Source organism: Filicampus tigris, chromosome 7, assembly GCF_054856515.1.
Source record: "Filicampus tigris isolate MCC_2025a chromosome 7, RoL_Ftig_1.0, whole genome shotgun sequence".
NCBI lineage: Eukaryota > Metazoa > Chordata > Actinopteri > Syngnathiformes > Syngnathidae > Filicampus > Filicampus tigris.
In genome coordinates, this window is record NC_141223.1 from 20,672,820 (window position 1) to 20,698,220 (window position 25,401).

Here is a 25,401-nt window from a genome sequence, read left to right on the forward strand (position 1 = left end):
TCACCCCGTCGCAGTGAACACCTGTCCTGCGCGTTCACATTTTTTGTGCACGGTGACAGCAACGTGTGCACGAGCGTGGAGATTGCGCAACACCAGCCTCTGCAGCGGCTGAGTGAGGAGCACCTGAGCCTCGCCCAGCAGAGCTCCAGCCCCTTGCAAGGTAGGTCCGTGCACATCACACTCATTTTTGACACGATGATTCTTTTACACATCCTACGTGCATTCCAGTCATATTGAGCCCGTATGGCTTGAACGGGACCCTCACGGGCCAGGGCTTCAAAATGTCGGACCACCCGACTCAGAAGCTCATCGAAGAGTGGCGACAGTTTTATCCCATCAGCCCCAATCCCAAGGAGATCCCGGAGGAAAAGATGGAGGACGGCGACTGGGAGGATGACTCCCTGGCGGCCGTGGAAGTCCTCGTTGGTGAGGCATCACACATTTTAACATCAGTTTAACATGTGTAACATCAGTTTGCTTTCACCTTAAAAGTAGACAGATAAACCAGAGTGCATACTGAAATATCACGATACCATGATTTTGAAAAGGCAGACTTGTATTAGTGCAGTCACAGACAATGGTAAGCAGGCCAGTGTTTCCTCTAGGTTTTGTTTTGTTTAAGCAGTGGAAGCAGGACATCTTCCTAAATACGATGTGCATGCTGTGCTGCGCCCGGGGTCTGAGACTGTGAGACCGAGAGCTTTCCAGGGCAGCAGCATTTTAGATATATAAACAGATGTCACGTGTTACCGTTTGTGGGTACACAAAGCAACAGAGCCAGTTATGTTACCTGCAAGCACCAACACATTTTGCCTGGAGCGAAATAGCTAATGTTAGCACCATAATGCACAAAGCTGAAACAACGCTGTAATTTTGAATGCAACCCGCCGCTTCGAGAAATGAAACTTAATAATACGTCGCACATAACAGCAACTTCAGTAAAACCGGGTCATATAAGTTAGTAGTTACTTAGATGAACTTACGATTCTCTAGCTTTTTGGTTTCTGTCGTCTTCCAGTAACACCTGGGTGATGTCGCTTCAGGTGTTCGTTCATCACTCGGCTCGACAAAGGATACAGATGACCAACTCGTTTGACTTTTCGTTGAAATATGTCCATACTTTGGACTTTCTTGTCCACTTTTTACCTGCTTCGTGGTGCCGCTCTCCTCTTCCCCTCCCTGACCGCACGCACCAAATTATTTTTTTTTTTGTCCTTTATTCTCTGCTGTGCGCACTTGTTTACAACTGACGATATGCACATGTTGACGTATTTACGTCATCACACTCGTCGTCGAAAGTATGTTGTGCGGGCTGACATATTTGCGTTAGCTGGGACAGCTCTAATAGTGCGTAGGGCAATATGAGTTAAGCAGCAAAATCCACTCGTTTTTAGCCATCTCTGGGGGCGGGCATTTTGTCACTTCTGTCGACTGAAAATTACATCACAACTACCCAGGGCTCAGGTAATGACCAATCACAGCTCATCTGTTTCCTAAAGCTGAGCCGTGCATTTGATTCGCTTGGCTCTGACTCAATCACAAAGTTTCAGGCTTGGGAAGCGTTGTAATGACATGCAATCGCCAGCAGATCACCAGTGTTGTTTATCAGACCCATTGCCAGTATGTAGCACAATCTTCATAAATTTTTTGTTTTCTGGCATCAAACTTTCCTTTTTAGGGGGTTTTAAATAAGAAAATTACTGTTTATATATAACTCAGGTATCATAAAAGCAAAAATATTGGGGTCAAAGTTGAAATTTGTTTTATAATTTATATGTCTTCACAAAACCCTTGATTTCTCAGGGTTTTTTTTTCTAGAAACAGGATTTTCAGTGAAACTTGCCTATGTTCTACTACGGATTACTCAAGAATGACAAATGCTAGAAATAAACTAAACTTTTTCTTATGAAAGAAGAGAGTCTAATCTTTCTTTTGATAGTTTCCATGTCTATATAGTCATAAAACACAATATTCTTTGGGCCTTCAAACATGGGTCAAAATCCTCGAAAATGGGTGGCAGAGTGAGGAGCTTAGCTGTGCTGCGAATGTCTGGCATTGACAAGTGCAGTCCATATTTACATATCGTTTTATGACAGCGTTGAAATGATAAAGCCATAGATACACACAAGAAAACGTTTTCTTGTACACTTTCTGAATTTACTTGTTTGTGTTCCTCTTACAGCTGGGGTGAGGATGGTGTACCCTTCCTGCCTGGTGCTCCTCCCCCTGACGGATCTTCCTACAGTGGTCCCTCAAGGCTCATCCAACACCTCAGGAAGCATGTGCGGCACTCAGCCGGGCCAGGCCACTCACAGAGATCCCGCCATGTCCTCTGTCACACTGACGCCTCCAACATCACCGGAGGAAGCTCAGACCGGTACGACTGCACCGATTTTATAAAATAAATATGTACACAAATATCACAATTCATTTCAGTGGGAAAAATTGGTTTCACATATAAGTAAATTGGTCACAGAATGCATTGAATTAATAAATGAAGTTACCACTGTATTATATATATATAGTAAAATGGTATCAGTATAAACGGTAATGTGTTTGTCTTGCCTCCATTGTAGACTATCAGCCATCACAGAGGTGGCATAAATTGTCATCTACGTCCGATGGCTACAGTTCCAACAACACTCTTCACGGGGGGAAAATCCCTCGCAGGCTGGCCAGCCACATGGTGGAGTCCGTTTGGCAGGAGTACAACATAAACCGCGCAGGGAACAAGTACATGAAAGCATTTGTTATTTCTATCAAATGGAAAAATGCCAGGATTTTCTTGTTAAATGTCACTTCTTTCTATATGGTAGGAGGAAGTTTACAAACTTGACCAATGGGACCTGTGAGGAGGAGCCAGACAAAACTGGGCTGTGGGATTTCATAGAGCCCGTCCATAGGCCTCATTGCAATTGTTCAAGGTATGCCCATCAAATATTGTGGTTATGGCATTTCCTAGAGCTGGGCGTTCCGTTTATGTGATGGACCGGTCTGTCTATCCGTCACTGACGGACGCCCGTTTTTCTGATGGTTGACGAATGACGGAAACATTTTTTAAATAGATGGATTAAGCATAGACTGAAACCCCTTCGTTTAGTCTGCCATCCATCTGCAGTCCGCCATTAGGCTATTTTTCGCTGAGAGGCTTCGATGGCCGCAGCAAGCGTGGGGAGGAAAATAGTGAGTTGTTGCTTGGAGGACAGATTTGAGTGAGGGACCCGGCTGTCAAAGCAAGCAGCCAGCAAAGCGCAGTGAGTCATTATTTCTGTTCAAATATCATCCAGCGCAGGGGTTGGTTGGGCATACATGATGTAAGCGTGGACTGCACTTGGACAAATCACTCACTCAACTTATCCTATTATCCAATTTATCCCCGACGGATAAATAAATAAAATCATACATGTATAACAATGAACCTTACCCGAGCTCCAATTAGTAACATAACACACGCCACCAAGTAGGAAAAGCAAAGAATATTCCTACTTGTGACGTAATATCATGCGCCAGCGAACATTACCTCTCGCCGCCGTCTCATCGTTAAACATCTTTTCGACTGTCTTTTGGTCCGAAATATAGTTCTGAATTCATCCTCTTTCAGTCGAACACTATCGTCTGTGTGTGTGTGTGCTCAAACTTCGAAAACACATAAATCGAAGTCGACTCTTAAAACGTCCGCACACTTCTGACAGCCATGACAGACACTTCCTCACACACACGCTCCGTCATACGACAGCAGCCAAAACATCTCAAAAGAGACAACACATGTACACGGTGAGGTTTTTTTCGCCCCCCACATGAAGTTTTAACCTTGCAAGGTGAAAAGGATCAAGGATGTTAGAAAGCTGAAAGATAGCATGGCAGCTTTAGCTTCGCATTCTTTGAACTCCTCTCACCCCTCCACTGTCAATAATCTCACCCTTCTGCTGTCAATAAAGTAATGCCCATTTAAAGCGCAGCCGCGTGATTACATAATTGCGCTTTCTCAAATTGTGATTATATTGCAAATGCACTTAATCGTTCAGACCACCAGCGAAGTATCATTTATTTGTAGAGGGAAAAAGATTTAAAAATGCATTAGTTTAAAAAAAAATAGATAAAAAATAAAAAGTCTCCCCACTAATGATCTCCTAATCCTCAATAAGTGCCTGATTCACTCTGATGTAGAGCACATTAACTTTCTGGTCAATGTATGAGCAAACACCATACAGAATTTAATTTATAGTAGATTTTATATGCAACAATGTCTGTATTAGTCTTGTCTTTTTTTTCCCCCCTCCTCACTTAGACATAAGAATCAGAAGCAGCGGCCCAACAACACCTCAGGTCACCCGCCGTCATCAGGCCAGCCCACCCCGGCAGCCCCAAAGCACAAGCTGGCTGAGAAGCTGGAGAAGGGCGAGAAGCAGCAGAAGAGGCCACAGACTCCCTTTCACCACCGCAACTCTGTGAATGACGAGCAGCAGCTGGAGCCCCAGACACAGAGGCTTTGTCTGCGAGGGCAGGAGGATGGCTCCTACCCCAGCCTGCACCACGTGGACACCACGGCGCCACCCAAAGCACCCACGCTGCACACGCACGCCACCCCCGCCGACCTTGTCGGCTCACCACCGCCACCGCCGCTCAGCCCGCACCCCTGCGATCATGTTGATGGCGACCTGACTCCGAGTGGCATGAAGAACTCCACGCCCATTCACCAGCCCTTTTACCCGCCTTCAGTGGAGCCCTGCTTGTTGCCTCAGAAGAGCTCGTCGGAGGAGCCCCCTCCAGAAAACGTGCCCATGCCTTTACCCTTTCCCCCACCCTTTAATGAAACCTTGGAGCCCACCGTCTTTATCGGTTCCGCTGTCAACCCCAACGAAGACCCCGGCCACAACCCCTGGAAGTATTTCAACCTGCCGAGGAAGAAGGCAGCCATCTTTCAAACGCCTCTGCTACCTGTGGATAAAGTTCGAGATGACTCAGGAGGCGGCACAGGAGCAGAAAGTGTCGTGTCAGTTACAGAGTAAGCAATTTACCAGCGCAGATGGGAAATGTACATTTAAGAGTAAAAATAACAACTTTTACCAGTTCTTTTCTCCTCGCATCATTTTTTTCCTCCCCATATCATATAATTTCAAGCCTATTTAAGTTAACTGATCATCACTAAACACAATCTTAAAACTGGCCCAGTGATGGGATAAATCATGTAAGTACACCAAACTCGTGGAAGCAGGTTTTTGTTTAATCAGCAATTTTATAGTAGTGTGTTTTTGTAGTTCAGTCTAACACTAATCATAAATCATCTCTGAAATGGAGATGCAGTAAATAATAGTGACAAATGTGACAAGTGACACTGTGAAGTGAATAAACTATTTTGTAAACAATATATGATTGTGCATTCAGTAAAGTGCATTTTAAATGCCACGAGCTCTCCTCTAGTCTATCAATGCTAGCTTCTCAATGCAAATGACTTTTTATAGCCAAGTGCATGTCATGTTATAGAATTGCATAGATCCATAAGCTGGGGTGTAGAGTACTAGCAGAAATACTAAAGATGATTCACGGGCCCTAGAACCGGCTACCGTAGCTTTTTCTTCCAGGTCTAATCTATTATTTTAATCGTTGTCATGCATTAAAAGCTAAAGTTAGCAACCCTGTTTTGAAAATGTTCCGAATAAAAAATATTAATTAGAATGTACATGAAAAATTACTCAGCTACTTCAGTGCATTTGTACATCTTCCTATCTTTATTTACTAGCCATATGTACACTGAAATGTAGATACTGAGCAAAAATAACACCAGATCTCCTCCTCCTCAGGTTGATGGCGGGCTCCATGCAGCCTCTTAAAGTGTCCCAGGAACTGGTGAAGACCTACGCCCAGCGGAGGAACACCTACCTATCCTGTGCCATGGCGGACTGCGACCACAGCGAGGAGCCGGACCCTTATGCCTTTGACGAAGGGGATGAGGAGTTCACTTTCAAGGAAAAGAGGGACAAGTCTGGAGCTGAGAGGGACGGGAGCAAGAAACACAAGGTGGGTGTCCTCAGAAGTCCGAGTGGTACTGTTTTCACAAAGAATTCAATATATTTCTTTTTTTTTTTCTTTTCTTTTTTTTTTGTAATTCAAGTTTTTATTCCAATTTTCAGAAGCAAAAATAATAATGAACAAGAAAACCAAAAATAAAACAGATGAACTAAAATAAAATAATAAATAAAAGTCGCAAACAGACATGCAACTTTCTATAAAACAGTAGACAACAAAATATCATATCCATATCAAATGTCCCTACACATGACGGCCAACAACAAATAATCATCAGGGTTCACAACAAAACAAGCAACATTTTCTTCACTGTGTCATCCCAGTATTGAATTGGAGAAAGCGATCCCATGTTCGTCTAAAGTTCGCAACATCATCATTGATCCTAGCCAACATACGCTCATACGATACAGTTTGTGACATCAATTCCATCCATTGTTTTAAGTTTGGTGGCGATATATCTTTCTACAATCAGAGGATCACCCGAGTGTCTCAATATATTTCTTTAATAAGACCTGTGTTTCTGATACTTGGAAAGCTTGATAAATTGGTTAATTTATTGATTGACAATGGGGGAAATTATTGGATGAGCTTTTTTTTTTTTTTTTTGAATCAATTTTAGATGGCAGGCAATACTAAGCAAACAATTGACATTATTTTTACCGATCACTTAGGTTGTTTGAACTATTTTCACTTTTTTAGATTGAATAATTGGATATGTAGAGAAATAATCTATATCTAATTAAACGCAATTGTATTGCATTATTACTCAATCTAAAATACTCCTGATGTCCCTGGCTTGCTCCAGTCGTCATCATCTTCATCACATCTTGTGTTGCAGCTAAATGCTATCTTGGTTAAACAGTTGTAAACAATTCAGTCCACTCACTATACTCCCAGCCGGTAAGTGGATGTGCACAGGAAATTAGCCAGCTAATGATTGTTGAATAATGTTTGTGTACACGGAGGGTTTTTTGGGGCGGTGGATTGACGGAATGTAAGGACGGAAGCGCCTTAAATGGACGAGGAGGGACGGGGTTGGCGGACGATTACTTTTATGAATAAGGATGGAGGGACCAGGACAGAAGGGTACTAGCCAGGTCGCGACGGAGGACTGACTGGTAAAAAAGGGTTAAGTGTGCAGCTCTTCTCTTTACAGTATGTACATTTTGAACATTATTGCTGCGCTAAATTGTAGGAAAATAAACTACTTCAATGATGTTTGAATTAAAATGTATTGCACAAAAATTAAATACAAATCTGACTTGCCGGTAAATGCTTAAAAACAAACGGTTCCTCAAACTTAACTGTTAACTTAAATGTTAATGTATTGTGCTGTACTTAAGTACAGCTGGAGTGAAAAGAGAATGTACTGAAAAAAAAGTTTAAACAGCCTCTATGCATAGCTACAAGCTTCATCCTAAAATGTGTAAATGTAGTTCATGTTTTAAATGTAAGTTTTATTTGTTTTTACTTGAATATTCTGCCTACTATTAAGGAAGCCCATATATCACTAGTGGCACTCGTACGAGTTATACCACTGTGTTTATTTTCTATTTTGTTAAATTCTGATCTATTCTTCTTCCAAAATTAGCTGGATGATGGATCGGGGGCTTCAGCTGACGGTAAGTGCTACTCTAGTTCATTGCATACATCAGAACATAGCACGTTCTCACTCTGTGCTTTTTGTAAACGTGGTGCAGAAGGTCAAGGTTCATCAGGCAGTAAGCCAGCTGCCTCCACCAGCCTAATCCATGAGAACGACTTGGCCGTGTCATACAGCGACTTGGATAAAATATTCAATTCGGATGAAGATGAATTAGCGGTACGTGTGCGTATGAAGATTTTCACAGCGTTTCGGTGAACCAGTTAATGTTATCACTGTTAATTGACTTGATGATGTATCACAAAGCCTGGTGTCAAAAGAGCTGGCGCAGGTGTCGATGACAAGTTTGTCTCAAAAGAAGCAAAGCCCACCTCTTTGGACCCCTTGTCTTGTATAAGTAAGATTATCATTATCAGATCTTTTGGATTAGTGAATGTTTCCAACAGCAAGGTTACACACTCCTTTCCTTTGACAGGCACAGCAGATCTGCACAAGATGTTTCCCACCCCGCCCTCTCTGGAGCAGCAGGGTTACTCCCCCATGAACTCTGGCAGCAAGGACAGCCTGGAAGCGGGGGCGGGTCTCACTCTGCTGGACGGCAGCCAGCTCAGCAACCACTTCAAGATGGAGGTGGAGGAGGGTTTCTGCAGCCCCAAGCCCTCTGAAGTAAAGGTATGCCGCACATTCTGAGCCTGAACTCAGAACACACAGACAACACCATCTTTGAAATTCTGTCCCGTATCTTTTCTTGTAGGACTTTTCTTTCGTGTACAAGCCGGAGACGAGTCAGCCGTTTATTGGTTGCTCTATGTACGCCCCCCTGAAGACGCTCCCCAGTCAGTGTCTGTTGCCGATCAAGCTGCCAGAGCACAAGTGTGTGTGCATGCGCAGCTGGACCATCGGCAAAATGGAGCTGATGCCACCTGTGGTGACCAAAGACAGGTAAGGATGCAGCACGTTAATCCATTTATTTTGCGACATGGCAGTTCATCTAATACAGTACAGTTCAACCCAAAACATTTGTGGAAAAAGAAAATCTTCTGACAAACACAAAAGTGGAAACCTCTACGGACGATGTTACATAAGAGAGGAACTACAAAAGTGATGTGAAATCACTTCACGGCCACTGTACGTCACACTTTATTTTTTTTAATTAAAAGTTAATTAGCAATGGTTTACTTTTTAGATGCTTATGGCTCTTGAAAATATTAATATTCAAATTTTTTTTTATTACAACAGTTTGAACAGAACACGGTGCCTCAAAAATTACATCGTTTGAAAAATGAATTTCTGAGTGTCCATGTTTTAGGCAATGAAGTAGACTTTATTTTGCAAAAATAAACAATATATTTATAAAATTCCAATTAACAAATATAGATTGTATAACCAATTTTGCAAAGCTCCATAAATGTTCAATATGCGCACTTGGATACATTTACAGTGCTGTCTTTATGGACACTTTTTCCCCACACTGTGGGCTAGGAGAAGCTGCTGCCTCATTGCAACCCACCAGCTTCGTACCCGGTTGTCGTGGAAACAGAAGTAATTCTGTTCTTGCATAAGAGCCGACTGGCCCATCAAAACAAGCTGAGTTTGACTTGGCTATAATTTTTGATCCATGGAGTATTTTTATGAAAGCATGTCACAGAAATGTTAAAATGCATGAGAACTGTTTTCAGTTGTGGGGGGAAAAAAATGCATGTCTTTAGACTTGTATCACGTCTCATTAAAATCTAACATTATTTGAGCAAGAACTGCCAATGTTATTAAACTACAAAATGATGACGTATTTTTAAATTCTATGGAAAGAATCGTTTCCAAAGAAAGTTGGAGTCCAGCCAACAACTAAGGACAGGATGTGCTCACCTTATCTCGATTCATATATTGGGGTGGGGTGTATTGGGGTGGACCGATTCACAAAATCGGTTCTATGTTTTGTGCTCACAGTTTTCGGTTCAGTATGTGGTATGACTTAAACAATTTTTTTTTGTAGTTTAAATGTGAAAGTGTATATTCGCAGCATTATTTTTTAATTACTATTATTATCATTATTTCAATTATTATTGTTTTTCGATCTATGCCAGTGGCGTATAATGGCAGGCACAGTAAATAACTTCTCTTAACTTGGATGGTAAAACGTACAACCAACCTGTGTATCCATCTGTTGCCATTCATAAAACAGAATAAGTTCCCGCAAAATACATCAGCTTTAACTACACAAGCCTAAATTCCACATTGAGTAAATACTAAACTGAGACAAGATCATTATTTCAGGAAAACACTGATCTTATTACGCTCCTGAATAAAAGCTGGAATTAAGTCTTACATCATGCACATTGACTAAGATGTGTCATAATTCATATGTAATATTGATAGAGTAATGATTGTGTATTATTACTCTCTACCTAAGGGTACATATGTGTGAATGAGCTGGGCTCATGTATGAATGTTAACTTCCTCATCTCGCCATTCACGGGACATAAACGCATTGTCATCTTTTTTTACTATAAAAGCCACCTCACTACCTCATTGGATTTCCAATGAAACGAACAAGGTGTTCTTTAATTGCAGACTTTCATCTTTCATTTGAGGGGATTCACGGTACACCCAAATCAGGTATTGCTGAAGGAATTAAAACAGTTGGTCTATACTTATATGGCTCTGTTTTGTTTTTAATTTTACGATGGGGGTCTGCTAGCTACAAGCTAGCATCGATTATCCTCATATTAATACAAGTTGGTGTCACAATCAAAGCACCTGTCTCGAACACAGCGATTTCCAGCCAGGTATAATTCCAACATTTTATTAACCCAAAATCTTGCGTTAGATAAAGACTTGGTACTTTATATGGAACTTTTGTGCTTACATGGCCGACAACCATGACAAGCCGACCAACATGACAAAGCTCCTCTGTAAGGCTTGTTTTTAAACTACCGTGGCTCGAGGTAGGAACGTGTCCAATCTGGCCAACCACCTTGCTGACCGGCATCCAACACCAGTTTTAAGAGATAAAGGTTATTATGCATTTCTAACACTTCCCTCAGAAATAAGTAGAGTGTAAATTATTTTGTTCACAATTTCGTATAATTTGGCAAGACATTCAACTAGTTCGGAGCGGACTAGACTAGAGTAGACACACACATGCAGACACACTCGGTGTCTTTTGGGCGTACCCAATAAGTGGTGAGTAGATTTTTTTTTTTTTATCAGACAATACAGTAAAGTGGTACCTCTACTTATGAAATTAATTGGTTCTGGAAGAAATTTCTTAAGTAGAAAATTTTGTAAGTACAGACGCGTTTTCCATGTAAATGCCCTAATCCGTTCCAAGCCCCGCAATATTCAGACATAAATGTTTTATAAAGCATAAAAATGCATCAAAACGTGTAACAAATACATGTTACAATTGCACAATAAATGAGAGTTATGTATAATGTAAAAAACAAAAAATAGAGTAAAGAATAAAAATGATGGTCGTTTACCTTTTAATTGCTGTTCTCATTGCTTTTTGCCCTCTTTGGTTCATGATCTCTCTCAGAAGTGGTTTTTGCCTGGCGTTTTGTAAAGAACTGATTTAATAACATGGTGGCTGTCGATACACTACGGTCATATTCTTTGGCGAGATCAACCAAACGCATTCCTTTTTCATACTTTCCTATTATCTCTTGCTTTCTTTGTATGGACAAAAAAAATGATTTTCACCTTTTTTTTTTCTTTCCCTTGTTTCTAATTCACGTAAAACTATCAGAAGACCTCATGGCCCAAGGGACGAATGACGAGGACGCTGCATAGACATATCCGTCACATGCCTATCTATCTACCTGTCTATCTACACACATAGACACATACGGTAGAGGACCCTCTTAGCCAATGGGATGCCAGGAAGATGCTAGGTAATAGCCAATGGCAGAGCAGCTATGAGTATGTTGCGTTCAGTAAACTCCGGAGCTGCGAGTAGCTGCCCATACTGTATTTTTACCTTTCATATCCTGAAATTTCTTTCGTAACAAGAGACAATATTTTCCTGTTGAGGCGTTTCGTAACTTGAAAATGTCATATGAAGAGACGTTCGTAAGTAGAGGTACCACTGTGAGCATGTAAGGGGGCGGAGGCGCGTGGGCAACTGCGTCACAGGCGCTGTCCTCGCTGTGTTTAAAGAGACAGGCTCCAATTTACCAATTCAATCACATTCAATAAAATAAAATAAAAGTAAGGTTTGTTTTAAAATGCTGGTATAGTACCGTTTTAAAACCCGGTAATACCGTGCAACCCTAATATGTACATAGGTTGACATGTATACATTATGCTTATGTAAACATATAAATGCAAGCATTGATCTCATTATTTAAAAAAGTAATTCATAAAATCAGAATTGACTAATTCTGTCCCAAAAGTAATCTGCTCAATACTGCATTACAGTAAATGTCACACTAATGGCTCTATAAACCTGTGCACATTTTCTACTAGTGATCTTTTAAAAAAAGAAATAAATGGTAACTAGTTTCCTTGAAGTTTAATTTTTATGTAGTCTATAAATATAATCAAGTGTAGAAAGTAACAGAAACAGTGTATATCTCACAAGTGTTTAACACTGTTTAAAATGTTATTTTTAGGGATGTTCCGATCAGGTTTTATGACACCGATACCGATCATGCATGAGTGAGATCGGCCGATACCGATTCCGATCACATGGAATATCTGTATATTTTTCCATTTATTTATGGTGACTGCTATAATGCAATATTATCTGAAAAAACAGCCATATTATTGCCGTAATTTTGACAAAAATGTATATATAGTTTCAAAAGCATGAAGAAATACAAAACCGTTGCTGGCACAATACAACAATTACTCAGTCACAAAGATAACTGAAAAACTTAAATTTACCAGCTTTTAGAAACACGGTTTTTAACAGATCAAAATAATCAGCAGTCTCAAAAGACTTAATTATGCAAAAAGTCAAATAAATAACATGCCACCTAAACATTGGATGGTTCAGAATATTATTAAAGTAGAAAAAATAGTCACATGCAGGCTTCATTCGAATAAACTATTCAATGAAAGGAAATAAATTGAAAGGACTCAGGAATTTGGTTTATTTTCTTGTGCATGGACAAACTATCTTGTGCATTTGTCAACGAGAAAAAAGTCACTGTTAATCTTGATGTGAATTATAAAATGATATAGTGGGTCTGTTGCCCACAAGTGACCTACAATGCGTTTTATGGCAATAATGCCACTTGTACTGCACTGTGACAGTAACGCATCACAAGCTGCAGCATGCGTGCCATACGCCGTCTGCTCGCCTTGACTTTATTCAATGCAGTGAGCCTCGTAAACTCACCATAGTCTCCCAATTGCTTGTCCTCCAAATGTCGGATGAAGTTGGTTGTGTTGAAACCTTTGGCCATGCTCCCCTCCGCGAGGCATATACAGTATATTACAAGACGCAAACTCCACACAGCAGACAATGCTACGTTCACACCAACTGCGGTGGGAGCGTTTCTAGCGGCTTCAATTGGAGTCAATGTCGCTCGCGCGGGCGGACGCGGTTGCTGCGGCGCGGCATGAATGATGCTTTTGGATCGGTGGGATGTCGTCGTGTATTAAACAAATCCAACTTTTTTGCCATTTTGTCTTGGCAGCCAATCAGCATTGGGCAACTACGTCACACACAGCCAAACAGCGTCCTGTTCAGCGTCTACTCTGCGGCTTTTTTTTTTTTAACAGTTTTTACAGTGGCTCTGATTGGCTGTGTGTGAGACATTGTCACGTAGTATGCCCGATGCTGGTTGGCTGCCACGAGGCGGAATGGAAAAAAAGTTGACTTGTTTAATACGCGACGAATGGGGCGAATGGACAGCTTTTCGGTGCTTCGCTCCGCGCCCTACAGCTGCAAACGCATCATTCGCACCGCCCGGCACGCAACTTCGCCCGCCCGCGGGAACTACATTGACTCCGATTGAAGCACGCCGCCAGAAATGCTCCCACCGCAGTTGGTGTGAACGTAGCAGCCTCGCCTCCGCAGCAAGCAGAGGGGGAGGGACACAACACGGCTGTAGGCTGCGAAGAATGAGCTGCGGGTGATCGGATGTTCTGATCGGCAATAAAAGGCTTTGATCGAATATTCCGATCACGTCATTTTTCATGAAAATCGGCCAATCATGACTGGTGCCCGATTGATCGGAGCATCCCTAGTTATTTTCTTATCAAGCATATCCGAATATTTTGAAGTAATAACACTTTTTTTTTATTTGAAGTTCTTTTGCCAGTTTTAATTTTGCTGATTTTAGATTTTTATCGAGGTATTTTATGCAGGTATAGTATCGAAGTCAAAATTTTGGTATCGTGACATCACTAGCCATAACCATGCACGCCGCCATCTTAGATTAGCACTCACGTGAGGGCAAAAATAAAAAGAGTGAACTGATGGAACAACTAGGATTGCACCGATCTGTTTTGTCTGTTTTCCAAAGCTGTTCCACCCCTACTGTTTAATCCTTTGAACCGTTGAATCATGTAACTACATAACGCCGTTTCCCCTTTATTTTCTGAAAGTAACATCCCAAGCGTGGAGCCTGATGACATCCAAACCCACACACCTCAGACCCACACGCCTGTCATGTCCAGCAGTGCCCCTCCCAGCAACAGTGGTGCTGGCATTCTCCCCTCTCCAGCCACACCCCGCTTCTCCGTGCCCACGCCTCGCACTCCGCGCACCCCCAGAACACCTCGTGGACCCTCCAGCGTCCAGGGCTCGCTCAAGTACGACAACTCAGACCTCTATTCCCCTGCTTCCACTTCCTCCACCTGCCGACCGCTCAGCTCTGTGGAGCCGGCCACCGTCCCCTCCATCCCGGAGGCCCACAGCCTCTATGTCACGCTCATCCTCTCCGAGTCGGTCATGAACCTCTTCAAGGACTGCAACTTTGACAGCTGCTGCGTGTGCGTGTGCAACATGAACATCCGAGGGGCCGACGTGGGCGTGTACCTGAAGGATAACGGCGAGGCCCAGTACCCCTGCACGTGCGGCTTCAGCGCCGTCGCCAATCGCCGCTTCGGCCAGTCCGCCGGGCTCTTCCTGGAGGACGAGCTGGACGTGGTTGGCCGAGGCTCGGACGCCGGCCGCGACACGGAGCGCTGCTTTGAAGAGCTGCGGGCGCCCGTGAAACACAAGTACTGCGGTCTGAAGGAGAAACCACCCGATGAGCTCATTCTACTCCTCCAGGACCAATGCACCAACCCGTTTGCACCGATGGCAGGCGTGGAGTACCCCAAATTGAGCTCTGCCATCAGCTCTTTTGTGAGGGTGGAGGAGAGAGACTGTTATAATGACTGCTATATGGCGCTGGAGCACGGCAGACAGTTCATGGACAACATGTCGGGAGGCAAAGTGGATGAAACACTAGTGAAAAGCACCTGTCTTCACCAGTGGTCAAAATGCAAATGTAAGCATCCATTTCCTTCCTTCTTCCATCTTTTCTCGTCTGTTTTTAAGTTTGAGAAGTAAGATTTTGTTTGTCTTCCCTCATGAAGCAGCAGACATCAACAAGCTGTTCTCTCAGGATGTGCTGCGGGTGCTGTTGTCCCTCCAGCCTGTCTTGCAGGACGCCATTCAGAAGAAGAGAAGCGTGCGCTCGTGGGGGGTGCAAGGACCACTCACCTGGCAGCAGTTTCACAAGATGGCCGGGAGGGGGTCTTATGGTATGACTGTGGAAAACACACTTCAAAGTTGAGTTCACTTTGCTCTGGAGCTTCTTAACCTTGTCCTCTTCCTACGGCACAGGTACAGATGAGTCTCCTGAGCCGCTGCCCATCCCTACATTTTTGGTCGGCTACGAGTATGATTTTGTGGTACTGTCCCCCTTTGGCTTACCCTACTGGGAAAAGCTGCTCCTGGATCCTTTTGGCTCCCAGAGGGATGTCGGCTTTGTGGTCATCTGTCCAGAGAGTGAAACACTCCTCTGCCGGGCCAAGACTTTCTTCAAAGATTTGAGCGCCATGTATGAGGTGTGTGCCTCGCTCGCTTCTTCCTGTGCTTACATTTCCACATAAAAAAAATATATAAAAAAATTCATAATCTGATGAGGTTGTTTATTTGATTTGCACTCGACAGGCGTGCCAGCTCGGGCAGCACAGGCCCATCTGCAAAAGTCATCCTGAGGGCATCCTGAAGGTTGGCAGCACAGAAGGCAGGAGCATAGCCGAGCAGCCCCTCAGCGACTGGTTCCTCAAGATGGGCAGAGATGCCAACAGCGAGGCCTTCAATAAACTCAAAGTCTTTGCTCAAGTGTGCCGCTACGATTTAGGTATTTAACACCTATTGTAATCCAGGAGTTGGGGGTAGGGGGACGCGGGAGCTATATTACTGTGAGTCCCTGGTTTGTGACTGAGTTCTCTTCCAATGTGTTGTAATCTTGTGCCGTAATGAAGTCATACAGTAAATCCCTGTTTACCGTAGGGAGGTACATTCCAGACCCAGATAAAGTAGGTGAACAGCAAAAACGATAGTATTTTGTGATTTTACCCCTCCCACAAACTTTAAACATTTAAACTCATTAAAGCACACTTTTAAAGTGTTCTGTAGTGACTGTTCTCACTCCTGCTAGCACATTTCTCCAGTAAGAGTCAAACTCATGCTTGCTTCAAGCTGTTTACTTCCCAGTTGAAGTTCGCTGTAAAACTAACACACAAAACCAAATAGAAGCAAGCATTATACTTAACACAACACTGCGCAGCAACACATGCAAACAGAGCGTACAACAACACGTTCTCTGTTATTGAAGCTAAGGCTAACACTGCAGGCGAATTCAGAGTTATTTCCCCCCCCCCCCATGCAATGTGAACAATACGGTTCTGGTTCTTTTCACATCCAACCCAGGCCTGTTTTATGTGGATAAAAATGGGATAAGTATCCAATGTGTCTGCATTATGAACGCTCATGTCGGGCTCATTCGACCTACACGTCGTCAAAACCAAAATGTGCGCTCTACACGGGTGGCCGAGAGTGCTTAGGAGACTACTGTATTCATCAGAACTGTCTGTGAATTTGTTAAGAGTAACCGTGTTAAATTATTTTTTTTTACTTTCATTTGAAACATAGAGCAAAAAAATGACATTTGTGTTGACATAAATTCAGCCATACAGACAATATTGACATCATCTTTAGCAGACGTGAAGTGAGATCCAGGAACGTCGTTTCATTTCCCAAAAATATTTTGAATTCCTCCCGTCTTGCTCGTTTATCAACTGAACTGATTTACTTCCGTGAACACTGCCTCTTGTCATGTTTTGTGCGCATACGTGTCACTTCACGGATGTGTTCCATTCACATTAAAATTTGCTTTTGTTTTTACAGCGTGAGTATAGTACATAAAAAGATTTCCTTTCACAAAAAAAATCTGAATTGGGCACCATGCCCTGCAGTGTGAACGAAGCCTTAGTTGGTGACGCCTCGGGCTCTTCTTGCTCTTAAGCTGCATCTCTAGCAGTAGTCGTCACTGCTGCCTGGCGTGCTGCAAAACAACATATTACTACACTGAAGAGACACAACTCTAAAACCAGGCTACACTTTATACTATAAAAAAAACAAAAACGTGAGGATTCGCTTGGAAGTTGTGCTATAGCCAGACTATTTTGCTGCTGTGCAAATTAGTTAATCATGCACTGTTCGTAACCTTGAAGTGTCAAAATCTCAGGATCGTCTTAGACCAAGGACCCCCTTGTGTGTTTTAAGCTTTTGTGAGTTATTTCCTCTGAGGTTTTTAGCATGGCTTGCCCTTTTTCTAATCATACAATCTGTGCTGACAACATCCATGTTTATTCACATCTACTCCCTCAGCTCCTTATCTATCAGAGCAGTCTCTGGACAGCTCACTCCTCTCCCAACGCAACCCCGTTGCGACGTCCTCTCCAAACTCCGCCTCTTCCAGTGCCACCTCACGACACGCAAGCGCCACTGGCGCCGCCCAGACCAACTGTGCCCCTCCACCTGCCCCCACTGGCCCCCAGGCCATGGGTGGGTTGTCGTCGTCCAAGACAGGTGCCTACCCCCAGTTTGCGGCCGGCGGGTTGCAGGGCAGCACGTCACATAACGGGCCCCAGTCCATCCCGCAGGGCCCAGGTGCGGAAAATGTTGCCACTTCGCAAAGCTCGTGTGAGCCACCTGAAAGGTGAGTCATTACTGTGGAAACATGCTTTATTATTAGTAGTAGTAGTAGCAGTAGTAGTATTGTTGCTACTACTACCTTTAACCAAAAGTGGGGCGAACGTCAAGAATTGGGACTTGATTGGCTTATTAACCTTATGAAAGTTATCCAAATTAATGACTTGAATTGCTTGAAATTTCGTGGGGGGATTTTTTTTTTCTCTGTACCCATCCCCCCATTTGTTTCCCCTTCCCTACTGAACTTGGGACTAGCTGAAAACATGAAGGTTGAGAAAGTTGATACTTATGACTTGTATGTATGTGACTTATTCCTACCTCTGTTTTTAACAAGATATTGCTTCTGTATTAAGTGTGTAAACTGTTTTCATCTCCACAGCACAATGGAGAGAGACAAAGTGGGCAAGCCGACAGACGGAGAGTCCCACGCCATCTCCTACCCACCTGCCATCGTGGTGTACATTGTGGACCCGTTCAGCTACACGGACGGCGACCGCGAGGTCCATTCCAGCGCTTACACTCTGGGCCTTCTGCGCTGCTACATGGAGATGCTCCAGTTCCTTCCCACTCGCATCAGAAACGCTGTCTCTGTGCAGGTGCGTGTCCCAATGCCATCCAACAAATACGCTTTTAAAGTAAGATTTCCTGTGATAATTTACTTAGTACGATGCACTTATCGGCTCAGTTCCACAGGGAGGCGAGAATGAGCGAGTGACTCATTAGCAGGAGAGTTCAGGTGCAAAGCGAGTGACTGGTTGACATGATGTTGCGTCAACATGTCAAAGACAATTAGCGCTAATAGCGGTGTTGTTCCTGCTGCAAGTAACAGAACATGATCCAATTACAAGTATTTACTCTAAGATCGATGGATGTAATGCAACACCTCTATATAATATGGGCATAAATCGGAGTAACTCGCAACACTATGCTATATATTTGATGGTAGGGCTGTGCAATTAATTGAAATTCAATTACAATTACGATTATTACACTCCACGCTTACAGAATTGTCATAATCGTAAAACACGATTATTAATACGCATTTATATCCAACGCACGTTTGTTTACAGAAGGAAATCATACTTGAATTTATACATGTGCACCTTTTTTAAAAAAAAATTATAATAACACATTTTATAAATTTTGTTTGGTCCGAAAACAACTTACATTTATTTGTCTTTATTACAGTTAGCAATAATTGTAACTTTTTGTATGTATTTTTTTTCATCACAAAAAGTGTTTATGTACTATAATGACAACTTGTCTTTAACTTGAATACTTAGATGTGTCATAGGCTGTTTAAAGATTTCAGTGTCTTAATAATTTACAAAATTAAGAGATCTTTATCGTTACCTTATTTTTTATTCTAATTTCTTATGTCACCCGAATGGTTCGCTTTTATTTTTTTTTCTTAAAAAAATTTTTACCATTTACTTGTCATCTTATCAAAATAAACATCCATCCATCCATTGTCTGTACCGCTTATCCTCACAAGGGTCGCGGGGCGTGCTGGAGCCTATCCCAGCTGTCTTTGGGCAGTAGGCGGGGGACACCCTGAATTGGTTGTCAGCCAATCGCAGGGCACACAGAGACAAACATCCGCACTCACAATCACACCTAGGGGCAATTTAGAGAGTCCAATCAACTTACCATGCATGTTTTTGGAATGTGGGAGGAAACTGGAGTGCCCGGAGAAAACCCACGCAGGCACGTTGAGAACATGCAAACTCCACACAGGGAGGCCGGGGCCGGGATCGAACCCACGACCTCTGAACTGTGAGGCGGACGTGCTAACCAGTCGACCACCGTGCCGCCCCAAAATAAACATATTCTAAAAAAAATTTTTAAAAAATCTGTTTTTTTTGTACAGAGAATATACCGAACCGAAATGTGATTTAGCGTACCGTTACACCCCTGTTATTTACTGTTATCTTGACTCTAAAATTGGACTCCCCTCCTCTCCAATACAGTTGTGTATACAAGTGTGACATTTTGTGTTAACGTCCTTATCTGCTTTGTGTTTTGTCAGATCGTTCCGTGCCAGTACCTCCTGCAGCCGGTGCACAGCGGCGAGCGTCACCTGTACGGCCAGCACCTCAAGTCGCTCGCCTTCTCCGTCTTCACGCAGTGTCGGCGCCCCCTGCCAAACTCCACCAACTTCAAAGCTCTGACGGGCTTTGGTCCTGGCCTTGCCATCGACATGGCACTCAAAAACCCAGAGGTAGCATCATGATCGTAGGGCTGGTCCCTAGAGCTTTAAAAGAAAATCTCACTCTATTAATTGCTTAGCTTTGTCTGAAAGGCTTTTGGCATCTTGGGCTTCTTAACCCATTAAGCTTGGGAGCGCGTAACCGCGTTTCTAACACTAGAGCCGGGAGCGCTGTTGCGTCTTTCTACCTTTCAAACCGGGGGAGCGGATAACTCGGTGTCCTTTTTTTAATCCAATCCTCCGTCTCTTAGCCAATTTAATGCATCAGAATATACACGTGACGGTGTCGCGAGACCGCGGAGGATGTCGTGAAATTTTTTCAAGCCGTAGGTAGGCTAATGGCGGACGCCGTCGATCGCCGGGAGCTCTGATTAAAGTAAGTAACGGTAGTGATATATAGACGACGTGCACGACCAGTGGAGCAGTCGAACGTGATTTGATATGGTTTGTAGACAATTACGATATTGACGTCTTTGAAACAGAATAGAGGATGGTAATTACCACTCGATTTAAAAAAAAAAAAAAAAAATTAAAATAGTGCTTCGCTTGCACTGACACGTTATTTTTACATCTTCGATTGAAACAGTAAATAATAATAAATTCTGCCTGCGTGAAAGCCATGTCTAAGCTCTTTAACTCTTTTGCAATTATGTTTCTGACTGCTACAGGGTCTGAGGTATTAATAATTTTGTATGTGTTGAATTTCTGGGAGAACTTCAGGTTTTCAAGGGTAATTCCAAAGGCGACCTTAGGTTTTGGGGAGCTGTTGAGAAAGGCGCTTTAGGCCTTAATGGGTTAAACTAACATTCATTTCTTTTCTGTCCATGCAGAGGCCGGAGTGTCTGCGTATGTACACCCCGCCTTTCATTCTGGCACCGGTGAAAGATAAGCAGACGGAGCTGGGCGAAACCTTTGGGGAAGCGTCGCAGAAGTATAACATCCTGTTTGTGGGCTACTGCCTGTCTCATGACCAGCGCTGGCTGCTGGCCTGCTGCACCGACCAGCACGGCGAGCTGCTGGAGAGCTGCATCATCAGCATCGACGTGCCCAACAGGTGAGCCCGGCACACCCGCGCTGACTGATCTATTTTGGCCTTTGCTTAAAATGGTCTTGTGTGTTGGGTTGCAGGGCGCGCAGGAAAATGGGCTCCGCACGACGGCTGGGTCTTCAGAAGCTGTGGGATTGGTGTCTGGGTCTGGTGCAGGTGACGTCGCTGCCGTGGAGGGTCGTGATTGGTCGCCTGGGAAGGATGGGTCATGGCGAGCTGAGAGGTAAATACACACATGACGGCATTCCCCAAATTATTTTTTTTTTTCAACTTGCGTGGAACCTCAATTTATCGGACTAAGACGGGCAAAGAGTTGGTTGTTTGAGCCGATTGTTACATCCAAGTACTTGTTTTTGTGTCCTAAAAACACCCTCTACAGTACAAAATTATTTTGTACTTTTTAAAAAATATTTTATGTGTATTTTGTAACTGACACGCTTAACTGGTCAAATAATTAACTAAATTACCTGCATGTTGGTAATTACTCTTAATTTTGATTTGAATTCTTTTTAGTGCTTTGATTGTGAAGTGCCGTCTTTTAATGCAGTGATTCTCAGTGTGGTACGAAGGCTCCATCTAGTGGTGTGCCAAAGACCCACTGAATGAAATATTCAAACTGCATAATTTAACATTGGATTAAGCATTTCTTTTAATCCAGTACAGAGCATTCGTAAAGTGCGATTCAGTTTGATTTAAGTATGCCACATATGCATTTACTATTTTTGTACTGTTTGTTTTTAAATGTTTATTTTTTTTCTTAATGAGTAATAGTGCTACAGTTTAAACAGCACCATGTTACTGTGGCTTTCAGTAATGGTCAATATACTTTTTCGGGATAAAACCTGTGCTTGATTTTTGACGTTTTCACGCTACTTGTGTTTTAATATTGATGGTGGTACTTGGAGAGTTACCGTTAAAGGAGAAGTCAACACATTTTTTTTTCAAGAATATGTTCTATGCAGGCCCACTGGTTGAAACAAGGCATTCTGTTAAATATTGCGTTTGTGGAATACGAGTTCATGCTCCATCCTACATGAGCCCTGAGCAACTCTGATGTCATTTTCAGTGGACAGAAGTGACAAAATGGCCGCCCCCTGAGATGGCTAAAAACGGGTGGATTCTGTTGTTTAACTCATATTCCCCAAACACAACATTTATCAGAATGCCTTGTTTCAAATAGTGGTCCTGCATTGAATATGTTTTGAAAAAAAATGTTTGTGTTGACTTCCACTTTGAGTATTAGGTGGTACTCAGTCCAAAGCATAAGAACCACTATTCTAATGCAAGGGATTTTTTTGTCCGGTATGATGTATTGCAGTTGTTTACAATTTTGTGCCCAATTTTGTAGCCTCCAAGGACTACATGAGTATCCCGGGGACCTGTTCTAAAAACAGTTCACCCGTGACATGTCTTTTTTCTTCAATGTGTTTACTATTTAAAAAAAAAAAAAAAATAAGAATAGCTCCACTTACCTGTCAGCTACAACAAATCTATTTTGTTGCTATTCTTTTTAAATCACACTTGCACTGGTGTGAATTTGGTATGACAATATTTTTTTTATAAAAAGCTGATATAGGTCAAAGGTCAGTATTGCAGTGCATGACCAAATCATAGCTTCCGTGGAGAAAAACTAGCAGGCGAAACCACAATGTGATGATTTACCTCTGAAATAATTTTTTGCGCAAATTTGTTACTTCAGAAGTGCGTAGAAAAATGTTAGCCCTTCACATTAATCAGTACTCCAAAAGTAGCTGTCAGTTTCGAAAAGGTTGGTGGCCCCTGCCTTAAATGTCTGAAAATAGATGAAAAGGGTGTTTGAGACCATAGAGCGTTTGTTCTGAAGCGTGAAGACAAGCACAAAAAAGTGTTATGGTGTGCTGCTTGTTCCAGACTGGAGTATTCTGCTGAGCAGAAGGAACCTTCAGTCCCTCAGCAAGCGCCTGAAGGAGACGTGCCGGATGTGCGGCATCTCTGCTGCTGACACTCCCAGCATCCTTAGCGCCTGCCTGGTCGCCATGGAGCCCCAGGGTTCTTTTGTGGTCATGCCAGGTAAAACTCAGTACAGAACTGAATCAAACAAACATCCCCCGACCCTCTCGTTCTGTGTTTGATTTGTTTGAATTTGGCACGATGCAGATTCGGTGTCAACGGGCTCGGTTTTCGGCCGCAGCACGACGCTCAACATGCAGACGTCGCAGCTGAGCACGCCGCAGGACACGTCATGCACGCACATCCTGGTGTTCCCTACCTCGGCCATGGTGCAGGTCAACACCAACACGTCGGAACCCATCGACATCAACTTCAACCCTATCAATCCAGGTGAGCGTTGGTAACGCGGCGAGTAGCATCGTTAGCTCTCGAACGTAGCAAACCGTTCACCTCTCGCACGTTGCAGATGGCTCTGACGGAATGGGCATCTTCGACCTGTTTGACAACGACATGGTGGACCCGGACATTATCAGCATCTTGCCCAACTCGCCCACCACCTCCCCTGTTCACTCGCCTGGCTCGCACTACCACCAGGGCGGCGACGGAAGCAAGGTCCGTACTGGCGACACGGTAGCACTTATCTGAAGTTGTAGGAAGAGTCCCAATGCCAGCTCTTTCGTGCAACACGAAACTACAAGGGCAAATGCCTGTTTGCTGCAACATTAACGAAACTCAAATTTTTCACTATTGAGTTTGCCCATTTGTGTAGCACAATTTTCCCCAACCCTTTGAGCCAAGTCATATGTATGACTTGGAACGAATACCCATTGAGTAAGTAGTTGTTTTGTAAATTGCTAATTGGGCTTATGCCCTCGAGACCTGCAAAACGTTCCAACAGAATGAACCACCACCATTTTAATTAACTCCATTGTGTGTGTTCGTGTGTCTCTTTCTGACACATGTTCTCGATGTGGTGTATATTTTTTCAGATTCCTGCTTTTGTGCTCACAGCACAGCGCCAAAGAAAAATGTTGCTAAAAAGACATATACAATGAAACGATGATCTTGTCTATACTTAAAAATTGATTTGCTTTGGGTGGAAGCTTGTCTCGCTTCGTTGACGAAAGCTATTATTAGTAGAGGTGGGCGTTCCTCAGATTGACAGACTGGTCAGTCACTGACGGATGCCCGTTTTGTTGACGATTTCCGAATGACGCGACTCTTAAAAATTGACCGACTAAGCACTGACGGAAATGGTTTTTCCTCAGTCAGTGTAATTGTCACTAACCGCCAGTTTGACGCTAATTTTTAATGAGTTTCTTGGGGGCGGGGGGTTGGTTTGACTGACCGACTGACAATTACAATTCGTATCATCACGAAAACTGACGAATGACGTACCGGCAAAATTGAGTAAAGTGCCCACCTTTGATTATTGGGGTGTATGAAAGGCAACAGCCGGATAAATACATTGGTTAATCAAGGCATATTTCATCATTAATAAATCATTTTCAGACCAATTAAGTGAAATTGGATATTTCCCGTGGCACACCTGATTGCCTTTCACAGGACATAGATAGACCACGGCACATTTTTGGGGAATCGCTGGTTGAAGCATAATCGTTGCTGTCCTGTAAAGGCACTTAAGTCAATTTTTTTTTTTCATTTTTCTAATTTTTACATGAATGACGTTTCCGCGTTACAGACATAGCATTAATGTGAACATTTTTTTAAAAATCCAGAATTGGACATAAGTGTTTTTCACAGGACAGCGACAGCTTCCACTTTGGTAGCAGTCAGACAAAATGGATTGGAGATTTAGTTTTTGAAAGACTCCTGGAAATGGCCAAATGGACCATTTAAAATGGATGCTTCAAATAGAAATGGCAGATAAGCTCTCTTTTTCTTGTGTGTGTTTTACAGTTACAATAGTAAACACACACATTCTTATGTAAAGTTACCCCAGACGTGGGCACATTTTTAGGCTCGGGGCCCGTTATGACTTTTAAAACACAGATGGTCTGAGTTTTTCATAGATAAGGTAAAAAAAATAATAATAATGTTAAAATGTGAATGCTGAATGTAAAACGGTTAATTTTTACAATACTAATTTACAGAACTGGGTATTTTACTAAAAATTTGCGGTCCGTTTATCGCCTACCGTCTACAACCGGGGTACCCTTCCGCCGTCCGCATATCTGCCTTGTCCAGCCAAGAAAAATGGTAATCACCGGTCTGCCTATGATTTTAAATAGGCTTCTGTTAGTGTTTCCAACTACCAACTTCGACATACTACCACTCGCGTACCCCTCTCTCTCACACACACACACACACGCACACACACACACACCCCCCTACGCACGCACGCACGCACACACACACACACACACCCCGCTGGGTGATATTTGAAAACGAAAGACTTG

General features: G+C 43.0%; 1 protein-coding gene across 2 annotated transcripts in view; it reads left to right on the plus strand.

Moving 5' to 3' along the window:
* LOC147145119 (mediator of RNA polymerase II transcription subunit 13-like) overlaps positions 1–25,401 on the plus strand; it is a 41,889-nt gene that overhangs the window by 12,351 nt on the left and 4,137 nt on the right. Inside the window, exons 4-27 of one of the 2 annotated variants that reach the window (XM_086035651.1) lie at positions 15–160; positions 229–426; positions 2,183–2,377; positions 2,577–2,733; positions 2,817–2,924; positions 4,289–5,005; positions 5,802–6,018; positions 7,619–7,649; positions 7,728–7,849; positions 7,937–8,027; positions 8,106–8,302; positions 8,385–8,572; positions 14,189–15,078; positions 15,170–15,334; positions 15,417–15,640; positions 15,747–15,939; positions 17,472–17,802; positions 18,175–18,391; positions 19,825–20,016; positions 20,835–21,058; positions 21,133–21,275; positions 22,943–23,101; positions 23,189–23,371; positions 23,448–23,593. In XM_086035651.1, the coding sequence (XP_085891777.1) occupies positions 15–160; positions 229–426; positions 2,183–2,377; positions 2,577–2,733; positions 2,817–2,924; positions 4,289–5,005; positions 5,802–6,018; positions 7,619–7,649; positions 7,728–7,849; positions 7,937–8,027; positions 8,106–8,302; positions 8,385–8,572; positions 14,189–15,078; positions 15,170–15,334; positions 15,417–15,640; positions 15,747–15,939; positions 17,472–17,802; positions 18,175–18,391; positions 19,825–20,016; positions 20,835–21,058; positions 21,133–21,275; positions 22,943–23,101; positions 23,189–23,371; positions 23,448–23,593 (5,434 nt within the window). Of the gene's footprint in view, positions 1–14; positions 161–228; positions 427–2,182; positions 2,378–2,576; positions 2,734–2,816; positions 2,925–4,288; positions 5,006–5,801; positions 6,019–7,618; positions 7,650–7,727; positions 7,850–7,936; positions 8,028–8,105; positions 8,303–8,384; positions 8,573–14,188; positions 15,079–15,166; positions 15,335–15,416; positions 15,641–15,746; positions 15,940–17,471; positions 17,803–18,174; positions 18,392–19,824; positions 20,017–20,834; positions 21,059–21,132; positions 21,276–22,942; positions 23,102–23,188; positions 23,372–23,447; positions 23,594–25,401 lie in introns of both variants that reach the window. The other variant, XM_086035650.1, reaches the window with a different exon arrangement.